The sequence below is a fragment of the Oryctolagus cuniculus genome, chromosome 5 (assembly GCF_964237555.1).
Source record: "Oryctolagus cuniculus chromosome 5, mOryCun1.1, whole genome shotgun sequence".
Classification (NCBI taxonomy): domain Eukaryota; kingdom Metazoa; phylum Chordata; class Mammalia; order Lagomorpha; family Leporidae; genus Oryctolagus; species Oryctolagus cuniculus.
In genome coordinates, this window is record NC_091436.1 from 89,361,558 (window position 1) to 89,376,620 (window position 15,063).

Below are 15,063 nucleotides of genomic sequence, written 5' to 3' on the forward strand. Positions count from 1 at the left end.
GTCCAGGCCTTGGGATCCAGAAGTGAACAAGCTAGGGAAAGTCTCTGTTCTCATGGAGTGAACATTCAAAAGAGTGGGGACAGAAAATGAACAAAATAACTGCATCCTGAAAAAAGTGCAGTGAGGAAACTGAAGCCGAATCCTGGAATAGGAACTGCCTCGGATTTACGGGGAGGGTGAGTGGTTGAGCATCACCTGAGGAGGTGATGCTTAGCCAGAGATGTAAGTGACAGAAATGATCCCCTCCTTGTAGAGGCAGTTCTGATTGGAATGGTACATGTAAAGATCCTGAAGTTGACTTTGATGCATAATTTGATTTTTATTTTTGCTTTACCTGTCATATTTGCAGTACTTTGTGGTTGATTGTATACAAACTCAAATTCTATGTTGACTCAGTAACAGAACAGAATTTTCTTTTTGTAATGCCTCACGATTGAACAAAATTGCTGGTTCCTTTAATCTCTTATAATGTAAGTGACGTGCTTTGGAGGATTGAAGTGTTGTAAAATGGGGAAGCAGAGGTTGTGAAAGACTTATGGGACGTTTACGATCAGAGAGATTTCAGTTCTTCAAGCTGTACCCCGAGACTTTGTTGGTCCTTGTCTGTAATCAGCCTTTCATCTAAGCTGCATAGAACCTGCAGGTGGGGTCAGAGGGTTGTTCTAAAGAGCCATTTAGGAGATGCTGAGCAATGGGAAGAGAAGGTAGAGTGCATGCCATTCGTTTTTTGCTGGAGAGTAATTTTTGCTAAGGTTCTGCATAAATGAACTAGTTTGAGTTGGAATGAGTTGGTTTTAAGAACTAGAGGTAAGCGGCCGGCGCCATGGCTCACTAGGCTAATCCTCCACCTGCGGCGCCTGCACCCCGGGTTCTAGTCCCGGTCGGGGCGCCGGATTCTGTCCCGGTTGCTCCTCTTCCAGTCCAGCTCTCTGCTGTGGCCCAGGAGGGCAGTGGAGGATGGCCCAAGTGCTTGGGCCCTGCACCCCATGGGAGACCAGGACAAGCACCTGGCTCCTGGCTTCAGATCAGTGCGATGTGCCTGCCGGGGGCGGTGGCCATTGGAGGGTGAACCAACGGCAAAAAGGAAGACCTTTCTCTCTGTCTCTCTCTCAAACTATCCACTCTGCCTGTAAAAAAAAAAAAAAAAAAAAAAAAAACAAAAACCAACAACAACAACAAAAAAGAACAACAACAACAACTAGAGGTAAGGAAAAGAGATAGAGATCTTAAAAGGCAGTGAACTTAAGGACAACAGTTGGAGTAATCGTAGAAAGGATGGGGTCACTGAGATGGAGATAGACTAGCAGACTCCTGAGTGTATGGATCATGGAGGAGGTTGTTTTGGGGCTGAGGCTGCAGGAGAGTGGATCTTGTGATGCCATTGTCTTCGCCTTTAGCAATGAGCAAGAATAACCACAGCAGGAATTTTGGGTTGAATCTAGAAACTGGGGGAAAAGCAAGCGTGAAAGCCACAGTGAGGCGTTTCTAGTTTCCCTGGGATTGTGATTTCAGGGATGGAGAAATGAAGACCTCCAGGGACGTGTATTAGGTTGTTGACTACCTACATTTTGAAACTGAATACACGAATAGCAAAGCTAGAATTTCTTTTAAAATTTGAAGTTAGCAAACAAACATTGCTTAATGTTAACTGGAGGACGAAATAGACTGCTATGTGTTAGTTTGCATATTGTTGTGTTCATTGGTTTCTTATTTCTTTATACTTTTAAAACATTTTACTCAAGTGCCTGAAAAGGAAAACTTTCAAACCCCTGTTCTGCAGTGCATGAAAAAGTATGCAAAATAGATTCCTCACCATTTAATGGCTTTAGTGCTTTCCACAGAATAGGTGTTGAATAATTATTTGCTGAATTAATAAATTATCAGATGCATACAGATGTGGACTTGAATCAAACTGTATTGTATGGGCGCTGGTTCTAGTCCTGGTTGCTCCTCTTCCAGTCCAGCTCTCTGCTGTGGCCTGGGAGGGCAGTGGAGGATGGCCCAAGTGCTTGGGCTCCTGCACCCGCAAGGGAGACCAGGAAGAGGCACCTGGCTCCTGGCTTCGGATGGGCACAGCGCCAGCAGTGGCGGCCATTTGAGGGGTAAACCAATGGAAGGAAGACCTTTCTCTATGTCTCTCTCTCACTGTCTATAACTCTATCTGTCAAATTAAAAAAAAAAAAAAACTGTATGATAGGAAGTGGCTTTTTTTTTTTTTACTTTTATTTAATGAATATAAATTTCCAAAGTACGATTTATGGATTACAATGGCTTCCCCCACATACCGTCCCTCCTACCCACTACCCTCCCCTTTCCCACTCCCTCTCCCCTTCCATTCACATCAAGATTCATTTTCGATTATCTTAATATACAGAAGATCAGCTTAGTATACATTAAGTAAGGATTTCAACAGTTTGCTCCCACACAGAAACATAAAGTGAAAAATAATAGATGATTTTTTTAAAATGATGATGAAATCAGATCAGACCTATTGTCATGTTTAATCCCAGTGAGAGTCAAGTTGGGAGTTGATAATTTCTTCTTCTTCTTTTTTTTTTTTTTTTTTTACAGAGGATCAGTTTAGTATACATTAAGTAAAGATTTCAACAGTTTGCACCCCCATAGAAACACAAAGTGAAATATATTGTTTGAGTACTCGTTATAGCATTAAATCTCAATGCACAGCACATTAAGGACAGAGATCCTACATGAGGAGTAAGTGCACAGTGACTCCTGTTGTTGACTTTACCAATTGACACTCCTGTCTATGGCATCAGTAATCTCCCTATGCTCCAGTCATGAGTTTCCAAGGCTATGGAAGCCCTCTGAGTTCTCCGATTCTTATCTTGTTTAGACAAGGTCATAGTCAAAGTGGAGGTTCTCTCCTCCCTTCAGAGAAAGGTACCTCCTTCTTTGAAGACCTGTTCTTTCCACTGGGATCTCACTCGCAGAGATCTTTTGCCAGAGTGTCTTGGCTTTCCATGCCTGAAATACTCTCATGGGCTTTTCAGCCAGATCGGAATGCCTTTAGGGCTGATTCTGAGGCCAGAGTGCTATTTAGGACATCTGCCATTCTATGAGTCTGCTGAGTATCTCACTTCCCATGTTGGATCACTCTCCCCTTTATTTATTCTATCGGTTAGTGTTAGCAGGTACTAGACTTGTTTATGTGCTCCCTTTGACTCTTAGTCCTTTCATTATGATCAATTGTGAACTGAAATTGATCACTTGGAATAGTGAGATGGCATTGGTACATGCCACCTTGATGGGATTGAATTGGAATCCCCTGGTATGTTTTTAACTCTATCATTTGGGGCAAGTCAGCTTGAGCATGTCCCAAATTATACATCTCTTCCCTCTCTTATTCCCACTCTTATGTTTAACAGGGATCACATTTCAGTTAATTTTTAACACTTAAGAATAACTATGTATTAATTACATCAAATTGAGAAGTTTCTGTACTGCAAAAGAAACAGTCAGGAGAGTGAAGAGACAACCGACAGAATGGGAAAAAATATTTGCAAACTATGCAACAGATAAAGGGTTAATAACCAGAATCTACAAAGAGATCAAGAAACTCCACAAAAACAAAACCAACAACCCAATTAAGAGATGGGCCAAGGACCTCAATAGACATTTTTCAAAAGAGGAAATCCAAATGGCCAACAGGCACATGAAAAAATGTTCAAGGTCATTAGCAATCAGGGAAATGCAAATCAAAACCACAATGAGGTTTCACCTCACACCAGTGAGAATGGCTCACATTCAGAAATCTACCAACAACAGATGCTGGCGAGGATGTGGGGAAAAAGGGACACTAACCCACTGTTGGTGGGAATGCACACTGGTCAAGCCACTATGGAAATCAGTCTGGAGATTCCTCAGAAACCTGAAGATAACCCTACCATTCGACTCAGCCATCCCACTCCTTGGAATTTACCCAAAGGAACTTTTATTTAATAAATATAAATTTCCAAAGTACAACTTTTGGATTATAGTGGCTTTTCCCCTCATAACCTCCCTCCCACCCACAACCATCCCATTTCCCACTCCTCTCCCATCCCATTCTTCATCAAGATTCATTTTCAATTATCTTTATATACAGAAGATCAACTTAGTATATACTAAGTAAAGATTTCAACAGACTGCACGCCCACTGACAACAAAGTATAGAGTTTGAGTAGTAGTTTTACTGTTAATTCGCATAGTATAACACATTAAGGACAGAGATCCTACATGGGGAGTAGGTGCACACTGACTCCCTTGTTGGCTTAACAACTGACACTCTTATTTATGACACCAGTAATCACCTGAGGCTCTTGTCATGAGCTGCCAAGGTTATGGAAGCCTCTTGAGTTCACAAACTCCGATCTTATTTAGACAAGGCCATAGTCAAAATGGAAGTTCTCTCCTCCCGTCAGAGAAAAGTACCTCAGGAAGTGGGTTTTGAAATTTTTAGCTTTCAGTGTGTTCCCAAGTTTTTAAAAAGTTGATGTTTCAACTGTAGGAATACCTCTTAGGGACAACCATGGTAGCCATCACACTGGTCACTACTTTGAGTGTGCCATAGGTAAGTCACGACCCTGAAGTGGAACTGGCTCTCATACAGCACAAGCAGTAGCTTCATCAGCAGCAGCAGTGTTCTCCCAGGCTTCTGCTGTGTCAGTTCTGATCTGGAGCATCAGTCTACGTGGCCAGCAGAGGGTGCTGTTTAACTGAAAATTTGTGTGTGAGTTCTGGAGAGACTATTTTGGATGCATTATCCAGGATCTCCTTTTTGTCTGCTCAGAGTTAAAGATTAATATCATTTATTTCACCTTAGTGCTATAGGGATTTGTGGGTTCTCCTAGAAATTAAAAACTGTAGATTTTTTTAATTGCCAAGACTTAAGGTTTCTATCAGTAATATTTTAATCCTGAAACCATGAGTACATATGAAGAAAACCAAACTAAATTCAAATTGTTCGATTCTAATGGGTATAACTAAATGCAGTTAATTAGATCGTTTATACATAAATTCACTTTTCCTCATGAAATAATGGGAATTGAGGAAACATGCCGTCTTTATGCTGCTATTCAACATAGTGTGAGAAATACTCATTTTCCCCATAGCTTTTAACATTTTCCCACAGCTTTTGTCAGAAATTGAGTTTCACTTTTGGTAGGCCGGACCCTTACTCAGAGCTATTTCACTCCCAGGACTTGCCCAATAAAGACCACGCTCAAGAGCCATTTTGTTTATATACACTGGTGATGTGCCAGAGTGAGCTTCATTCTTGTTTGAATCAAATTAAACGCTCAGGGCTCTATTTACCAGCAATCATACTATTAAAAGCCCTACTGTCAGAAACAGTGGAGGAAAGCTGAGGCTGGTGCAGATCTATCTAGGAAATAGTTCATTTTCACTCATCTTTCATATTGGTGTTTTTGGTATATTACCTGGGTTATTTAGGGCAATACCTCGCTATGAAACACCTCACAGGTTCTGTTGTTTTGGAAAATGCTTCATAGTGTTTGCTTCTGGTTGGGTCATCAGATATTACTAATTAAATGTATACTTTGGGCTAGATCATAAACTGTGCATTGATGGCAATATATGGTGGCTATTAAACTCTGTAAGTATGGTAATATATTGGTTCCAAACCTCTAACATTTTTTAATTTTGTTGATTTCCTTTAGAACAGATTTCACTGTTTAATCAACGCTCACATGTCCAAGGATGTTGCACATTTCATTGCCAATCCTGTGGTGAAGCCATAATAAAGGACAGGTAAGGACTGTATTTACCACTGATTCCTTCTGGGCCCAGCGATGGTTACCTCATCTTCTATCAGAGTTTCTGAAGTAATTGCTGAGAGAGCTGTGTATGCCCTTAAAATAAGAGCCAGCTTAATGTCACCTTGAACAAAATCAACCACAAAACTCACCACAGTCACAGAATGATTGTTCCTTCTTGAGATAAAAGGGAGCACAGGGTGCTGGCTTTGAGGGAGAAAGGCTTATCTTGCTGGAAGAGCCACGCGAATCACTCCTACACCTCTGTGCTGAAACGAGATGTGTAACCTGTCACACCTTTCATCCATCATCACGGTGAGTGGAATTTCTCACCTGGAGTGAAGTTTCTACAGAGAAGAGCTTTTCAGTAGAACTTTTTCTTGGAACCGTTTCTGTGACTGCCCTTCTAAAATCCATTGCCTGTTTCTCTAGCTTATTAAAACAGAGCATACAGAGCACAAATTAACCTTTTCTCAATGATTAGGTTAATCCTGTAACTGTTCTGGTGACCTGTTGCAATTCCCTTTGCTATTTTCTTTGCATTCCTAAGTTGATTCTTTGTGGGTTTTTTTCTTCTTTTTCTCTGTTCCTTCCATCAGCTTTCTTGTTGCTTGGGCACAAACCCTTCCACCGAATTTTTTTTTAAAGATTTATTTATTTGAAAGGCAGAGTTACAGAGAGGCAGAAGCACAGAGAGAGAGAGGTCTTCCATCCGTTGGTTCACTACCCAGATGGCCACAATGGCCGGAGCTGTGCTGATCCAAAGCCAAGAGCCAGGAGCTTCTTCCAGGTCTCCCATGTGGGTGCAGGACTTGGGTCGTCTTCTGCTGCTTTCCCAGGCCGTGGCAGAGAGCTGGACTAGAAGTGGAGCAGCTGGGACTCGAACCGTCACCCATATGGGTTGCCAGCACTGCAGGTGGCGGCCTTACCCACAGCCCTGACCCTTCCCCTGAATTTTTAGCTTCTGATCCCTCATAGGCTAGAAAGACAGATGAAAGCATTATGATTATTAACAATATTTTTGGGAAAAAAGAATTCCTTGTTGCCTGGGTTTCCTAAGTCAGGTGCCTACAATTTATGAAAGGATGGGTTCTTCTGATCGGGAACCTGCTAGGCTTCTGGTGCTCTTTATCTCAACAATGCCAACCCTCCTTCTGTGTCCACAGGGTAGAAACCTGGTGGTGTGGCTGGGTTTCTTCCTGTGCCTCCATAAATAGCCACTGTGTACTTTTGCTGCCTCCCTCAGAGCATGTTTAAAATGAGTCCACTTTCCTTCACCTCCCACTAACATAACTGAGGCCACCTAATTACGCTGGCTGCCAGCTCCTTATCTCCTTAGCCTTCCTCTGGTTTCTCTCTCATTGGATCCATCGCTATACCACAGAACGATTGTTCCAAAAATGCAGCTGGCTGCCCAGTTCAAACCCTTCCATGGTCCCCCCATTTCTTTCAGGGTGAATTCCAGGAGTCCTAAGTATGCCACATTAGGATTTTTTTATGAGTTCACCACTAATGTTTACCTCTCCACCTCCCATTTCAGCCCTCTTTTACCAACTTCTCCCTTTCTCTTAAAAACAAACCAACCAGCCCACATCATTATTTACTGATGTACAGTGCACATCTCCGGTGATCAGCATGCAGTCCCTTCCGGCTTTTCATCTTCCTGGGGCTTTGTGAAAGCTACTGTCCTGGAGTGTACCTCACTTTCTGGTCCCCTGTGTGGCTCCTACCTGGGGCATCTGCCGCTAGGAGCCTTCCCTGAACTCTGAGTTGATTGCAGGCTTACTCATCTTTTCTTTCTAGTTAAATTAAGGGCTCCAGGGGTAGGGATAGTCTTAATGATCTCAGCGTCCTTTGTTCCTGCTCTGTTGAGAGTACAGTGGTATGTAGTATCAACTCTGAGCCAAGCTGAAGATTTGCTTCAGTGTGTACTAACCGTGTGAACCTGGGCAAAGAGCTTAACCATACTATGCTCTATTGAGAAACTGTGGATAACAATAGGACCAACCCTGCTGGGTTATTGGGAGGATCGAGTGATTTTAAGTGTTTATTACAGTTCCTGACTCATGGTAAGCATTTTTTTAAAGATTTATTTATTTTACTTGAAAGTCAGAGTTATACAGAGAGAGAAGGAGAGAGGCAGAGAGAGAGGTATTCCATCTGCTGGTTCACTGCCCAATTGACTGAAGTGCTCAGAGCTGCGCCAATCCGAACCCAGGAGCCAGGAGTTTCTCCCGGGTCTCCCATGTGGTTGCAGGTGCCCAAGGGTTTGGGCCATTTCCAGTGCTTTCCCAGGCCATAGCAGAGAGCTGGATAGGAAGTGGAGCATCCAGGACTTGAATGAGTACCCATATGGGATGTGGGCATTGCAGGTGGCGGCTTTACCCTCTACGCCACTGCGCTGGCCCCCATGGTAAGCATTTAATATGTGTTAGCTACTGCTATGATTATTCTTATCATAGTCCCTAGAAGTAGGCACAGTGCCTGGTAAGTAGTATATTTTCAATACATTTTTGCTGGGTTGGGTAGAATAAATTTTGGTATGTTTATTTTGATTTTCCACCAGCCTTTCTTGTTTGATTCCAGATTTATGGCATTGTCCCATGTAGATGAGGTAGCACAAAGTTACCCTGGTATCAGTGGGAGATTTCGAACCCAAGGGCAATCCCAGAATGGTTTTCTTTTCTTTCTTTCTTCTTTTTTATTTCAATATTTATTTTTTATTTATTTGAAAGGCAGAGTTACAGAGGTGTGTGTGGGGAAGAAGCAGAGGTCTTCCATCTGTTGGTTCACTCACCAAATGGCTGCAACAGCCAGAGCTGGGTCAAGCTGAAGCCAGGAGTTTGGAGCTTCTCCCAGGTTTCCCAGATGGTTGCAGGGGCCCAAGGACTTGGGCTATCCTCTGCTTTCCCAGGCACATTAACAAGGAGCTGAAAGGGAAGTAGAGCAGCCGGATCTTGAACCAGCACCCTTACGGTATGCTGATGTCACAGATGGAGGCTTAACCTACTGCACCACAATGTTGGCCCCCAAGAATGGTTTTCTTAAGTTAGGCATGAAGTGACTTAGGAACCTACAAAGGGAACAGCTACTTTGCTCAGATTACTTAAGGGTTGAGTTGCCTCATTTTAGCAAGGATTACATGAAAGCCTTTTCATAATCATACCTGTGTGTCTGGCCTATGTATGCCACTTAGGCAACGCAGAAAAATCCTTAGCAAATGACTCCAGGCTTTATGTTTGTTTGGTCTTAGGCCACATACCCCATGGCTCTTGTTTTCATGGAAAAATATGCTTTCTACAACATTTGCATATTTATTTTATATTGACTGTTGCTGTCAGACCCAGGGGTCAGCTCATTTCTCCCTCAGCTGACTGTTATCTGAGTGGTAAGGATAACCTCTGTGCTCATTAAGTAAAAAATAAGACTGAAGGTATTTCCAAAGGGTTTGTGAGGGTACTTCCAAAAATTCATGAACAGATACAATTGAAATATACATTTATTTTGGTGTAAAACATTTTGAAATCTGGGCCAGTGCCGCGGCTCACTAGGCTAATCCTCCGCCTAGCGGCGCCGGTACACCGGGTTCTAGTCCCGGTCGGGGCGCCGGATTCTGTCCCGGTTGCCCCTCTTCCAGGCCAGCCCTCTGCTGTGGCCTGGGAGTGCAGTGGAGGATGGCCCAAGTCCTTGGGCCCTGCACCCCATGGGAGACCAGGATAAGTACCTGGCTCCTGCCATGGGATCAGCGCGGTGTGCCGGCCGCAGCGCACCGGCCGTGGCGGCCATTGGAGGGTGAACCAACGGCAAAGGAAGACCTTTCTCTCTCTCTCTCTCTCTCTCTCTCTCTCACTGTCCACTCTGCCTGTCAAAAAAAAAAAAAACAAAAAAAAAACAAAAAAAAAAAACAAAAAAACATTTTGAAATCCATGTATTTGTTTCATAATATGCATTTTCCATGAACTTTTTGAAGACCCCTCATATATATATATATGCTATAAACAACAACAACTAATTGTGAACATTATTCTCAGGACGTTATATTGGTTGATCTGTACTGAGAGCTCTTGAACAGGAACAAATGCAGTAGAGTTAGGATCTCCTTACCATCCAGCCTTCTTATCTGAGAACAAGTTTTTTTAAGTTCCTGGGCCTTAGTTTCTTCATCCATAAAATGAGAAAGTTGGATTAGATACACCTGTCAGAGTCCTAGCAGCCTGAAAACACTTTGAGCATGAACCTCATGAAGTTGTGCCTTGGATTTCTTTGGTGCACAGGTATTTTGGTACTACAAGATCAATGGTTATTCTTTTTCTTTTCTTTTTTTTTTTTTAAATGAAAAATGATTCTTGTCAAGCAAATTATAGAAAGAAGGTATAGAGGGCAGTTAACTCATGAAGACATATTAAGGGCTTTTAATACTTAACACCAGGCTACATGAAATCTGCTAATTACAGCAGTCTTTTTTTTTTTTTTTCTTTTTGTTTTCAGAGAGAGAGAGAGAGAACGAGAGCTTTTTCTTAATTTAAGGTCACATGTTCTTAGCCATTTGTTTCAGTTATCTAAAAATAGACATGCCTCAATGTCTTTACAATAAAATTTTCTAATTTACATTTTTATCAGACCAGCAGAGATTTTCTGTAAAACTGCTCTGAACACACACAATTTTTGATTATGCTGTGGTGAAACTAACAGCCTATAGTATTAAGCAACATTAGTATAATTTATTTCTTTGTGAATAGTCTCAGAAACAGCTAGATGGTAATTTTCTTTGGAATTTGTTATGTCCTCTAGAAGTTTAAGTCATGTTAGACTTGAATGACAGTTGTTGGCCAAACAGAATTTCAATCCCAAGCCTTCTGATTTCCCAACCACTTGAAAAAGAGTATTCTTGGGGCTGGCGCTATGGCGTAGTGGTGTAGTGGGCTAAGCCTCTGCCTGTGGCGCTGGCATCGCATATGAGCTCTGGTTCATGTCCTAGCTGCTCCTCTTCTGATCCAGCTCTGTGCCATGGCTTGGAAAAGCAGTGGAAAATGGCCCAAGTGCTTGGGCCCCTGGACCTATGTGAAAGATCTGGAAGACGCTCCTGTCTCTTGGCTTCGGATAGGCCCAGCTCCAGCTGTTGTGGCTATTTGGGGAATGAACTGGCGGATAGAAGACCTCTCTCTCTCTCTCACTCTGACTCACTCTCTCTCTCTCTCTCTCTCTATATATATATATATAACTCTACCTCTCAAATAAATAAAATCTTTAAAAGAAAAAAGAAAAAGAGTGTTCTCCTGAGGTCTCTGGACTGGTCCTCTCTGTTCCATGAACACTGGTCTCTGGGTGTCAGCCCAGAGATCATGAGGGCATTAAAACTCTGAAAGGAAACTGTGGGATAGACTTTATGGAAACACAGACTGTCAGAATATCCAGGCACGTGACTGTCCACTTGGCAGATCAACTGCAATTGTAGTCTGCAAATAACTACTCTCATGGATATAGTTGTTGTTTTATGAAAGAGAACAAAGAAGTTAAAAAGAGTGTAGGCACAAATTGAACTATTGAACTATACAAACATTTGGAATAAAATTTATTATACTTTTAGAGCTCTGGATTGTACTTTACATATAATAATATTTAAATGCAAAGCTAGTTTTATAGCATTTGTGGCCTACCCTTGGAGACTGTCACCTGAATTTATCTAAATTCCGGTAGTCGTATTTTAAGCTTTATTTATTTATTTATTTTTGACAGGCAGAGTGGATAGTGAGAGAGAGAGACAGAGAGATAGGTCTTCCTTTGCCGTTGGTTCACCCTCCAATGGCTGCCACGGCTGGCGTGCTGCGGCTGGCGCACCGCGCTGATCCGAAGGCAGGAGCCAGGTGCTTCTCCTGGTCTCCCATGGGGTGCAGGGCCCAAGGACTTGGGCCATCCTCCACTGCCTTCCCGGGCCACAGCAGAGAGCTGGCCTGGAAGAGGGGCAACCGGGAAAGAATCCGGCACCCCGACTGGGACTAGAACCCAGTGTGCCGGCGCCGCTAGGTGGAGGATTAGCCTATTGAGCTGCGGCGCCGGCCTTTAAACTTTAGATATCTGATGTTTTCCTTAGGATTCTTAATATTCATTGGGTGGTAATCCAATGTGGAGAAGCAGTATGTTATTGCCATTGTTGTTATCACTAATTAATGGTTTATTTTAAAGTTAAGAGGAGTTCATTTTGTGTATATACATTTAAGTACAGGTTAAGAATGCTTTATCCAAAATGCTTGGAACCAGAAGTGTTTCAGATTTCAGACTTTTCCAAACTTTAAAATGTTTACATTTATATAATGAGGTATCTTGAAGATAGGACCCAAGTCAAAACATGAAGTTTATTAGTTTCATATATACCATATATCCATAGCCCAAAGGTAATTTTATAAAGTGTGTGTAATGTGCTTGCATTTTGACTGTGATCTATCACATAAGTCACATGTGGGCTTTTCCAGTTTTCCATCCTGTCAGCACTCCAAAAGTTTTGGGTTTGGAGCATTTCAGATTTTGAATTTTCAACTAGGAATATGCAGCCTGTATCAAAACATCATCAATAAATAAGATTTTAAGTTATTTTATGTTAATTTTTAAAGTTTATTTATTTGAAAGGCAGAGAGAGAGAGAGCAAGTGAGCTTACATCTGCTAGTTCACTACCCAAATGCCTGCAACAATCAGGGCTGGACCAGGCAAAAGCCAGGAACCAGGAACTGCGTCGTGGTCTCCCAGATTGGTGGCAGGAACAGAAGTACTTGAGCCATCATCTGCTGCTTCCCAGGGTTCACATGACCAGGAAGCTGGATCAGAAGTGGTCCTGGGATTTGAACTCAGGAACTTGGATATTGATGCAGGCATTACAAAAGGCAGCTTAATTGCTTTACCACAGCACCTACCTCTATTTTAAGTTATTATTTTCCAAAAGTTTGTGCTCAGATGCATTAAAAATAATGAACAAATTTTAATATGTTATGAACATGTGTTGCTATTCGTCATAGAATCATAAACTGAGAAAGAAATAAAATATATCATTTTACTCTCCTTCTGAGCTTCAGTGTTTTTTTTTTTTTTACCTAAAAACTGCCTTGAAAAAAAAGGTATATGTTTTATTTTGAAAGTTCTCATGGGAAGTAGATCATATCAAAGTGCACATTTCAGGGTTTTAGATGGATATAGTTTCAGTAGAGCTATAATTAAAATACATCTTTTGTTCTTACAGATTTGTTTCCAGACCATCAGAAAAAATTTCTTTCTGCTGTAAAACCCCTTTTATCTTGTAATGACTTGTGAATTATGTAGTTACTTGCTCCTGATGTCTTATGTAAATGGTTATAGGATCTATTACAGCTTTTACTTACTATGATACAGGGTCAAGTTAAGTTTGGAATGTCATATTTTATGTTAATGTGCATCAAGTCCCTAGGTCTCTGAAATGAGTTTTCATTTCTTTGAGCATGTATATGACTTTGACATCATTGTTTTTTGCATTGCATTGAGGGCCCTTTTTTTTTTTTTTTTTTTTTTTTTTGGCAACACCTGCAGAATGTCAGAGATAGAATCGCAATGATGCGAAGATCCAGAAGCTTATACAGGCCCAACTCCCACTTGAGACAGGCAACTTGTTTGTTCACTTTCTCTTCTGGGTAAAAAAAATCCAAATCTGACCTGTCATTTCCCCGTGATGTTATCATGCTTCTCACCTATGCTGGAGACCAAGTCCCTACCCTTTGGCATGACACTAACAGCCTACAGTTTGCCACCCTGTCCCCTGCCCAGTCTACTGTACTGCTGTCCTGCATCCACAGGGTAGGTAATAGTAATATATTCCAACTCAAAGAGTTTAGTTTTGGAGCCGGAATGACCTAGGTTCAGGCCCTGGCCTTACTCATCAATTATGATTCCATGAACTTGTATGGCTTACTTAACATTTCTGAATTTCACTTTCCTCCTGTGCAATAGGGGAGTGTAATTCTTACCTCAGACGTTGTGTTAAACGGAACAGGGTGTGTATACTTCACCCAGAGTCGTCTTAAGTTCAGCTAAACATGCAGAATCACCAGGCACCTTTCTTGGTAGCAGAGCAGCCTTAGGAGTTCCTCCCAGCAGGGGCTTTGCGGCAGTTGATAATGAATGACAGCTCACACACCTATCTGAGGACTACTGTTCCCCACATAATGCAACTTTAGGCTCAGAGCACAAGATCCACATCAGGCAAAAGCATTGCTGCTGTGGCTCAAAAGAAGCTTCATCTCCTATGCAAACAAGGTCTCTCATGACAATTCTTTGGCATAGTTTGTAGGGTTCCCCAAAAACAACTGCATCAGGGAAGCTGAAATCATGGCGTCTTCATTAGATGTTCATATCTCATTCCTAGTGCTTCACAGTCCCGATGCAATTTATTAATCAGAAATCTTTTTTTTTTTTGTCTAAGCAATGTTGCCTAGCAATATAGTTGATGCCTATGATCTTACCTGGTTTCCATGGTAACAGAGCTAGATGGTTAAACCAAAGGTCAAATTCTCAAGCAGAAGGGGATGAGGTTTATTAACCCTTTCATCCCATTATTCAACAGACCCAACCAAGGCATCATCTGTTATAGGCGAGTTAATTTTATGTAAGCACTCACATTGTGAGTCAGGAACTGTGACACAGTAGGAATACGGTGGAAACATAAACAAATACAGTGCTGCCTTTATATTATTTCTAACATGATGCTCTTAAATCCTTGTGTTGCTTGGAGAGCTCGTATTTATCCTTCAAAGGCCAGCTCAGATGTTACTTCTTTGAAATCTATGTGCCATCTACTCTTCTTAGCACTTTGTTTATATATTACCTTGAATTCTTAAATTGTTTTGGGGTGTGCATGCAGATTTGATATGCAAATACATGCTTAAGGGACGGCTCTAACGCTTTCAACAAATTTTCAAAGGGGTCTGTGCTGCTCCAAGAGTCTATAGCCACTAACTACTATTAGGAGCATTTATTCTGTGCAGTTCTGTTGTTTGTTTATAGGAGTGAATTTCGGCCAGCACTGTGGCTCAATAGGCTAATCCTCCGCCTGCGGCGCAGGAACCCCGGGTTCTAGTCCCGGTCGGGGCGCCAGATTCTGTCCGGGTTGCTCCTTTTTCAGTCCAGCTCTCTGCTGTGGCCCAGGAGTGCAGTGGAGGATGGCCCAGGTCCCTGGGCCCTGCACCCGCATGGGAGACCAGGAGGAAGCACCTGGCTCCTGCCTTTGGATCAGCGCGGTGCGCCGGCTGCAGCGGCCATTGCGAGGTGAAC

At 42.1% G+C, this 15,063-nt stretch overlaps 1 protein-coding gene across 7 annotated transcripts in view; it reads left to right on the forward strand.

Moving 5' to 3' along the window:
- Positions 1–15,063, forward strand: part of UBE3D (ubiquitin protein ligase E3D) — a 181,299-nt gene that overhangs the window by 10,557 nt on the left and 155,679 nt on the right. For 5 of the 7 annotated variants that reach the window (XR_007923233.2, XR_011388635.1, XR_007923235.2 and 2 more), the window contains exon 3: positions 5,679–5,769. Coding sequence is in view for 4 of the 7 variants with exons in the window: in XM_070073838.1 (XP_069929939.1) it covers positions 5,679–5,769 (91 nt within the window). In the remaining 3 variants the exon portion in view is untranslated. The remainder of the gene's footprint in view (positions 1–5,678; positions 5,770–15,063) is intronic. The other 2 variants (XM_070073839.1, XM_070073840.1) reach the window with 1 other exon arrangement.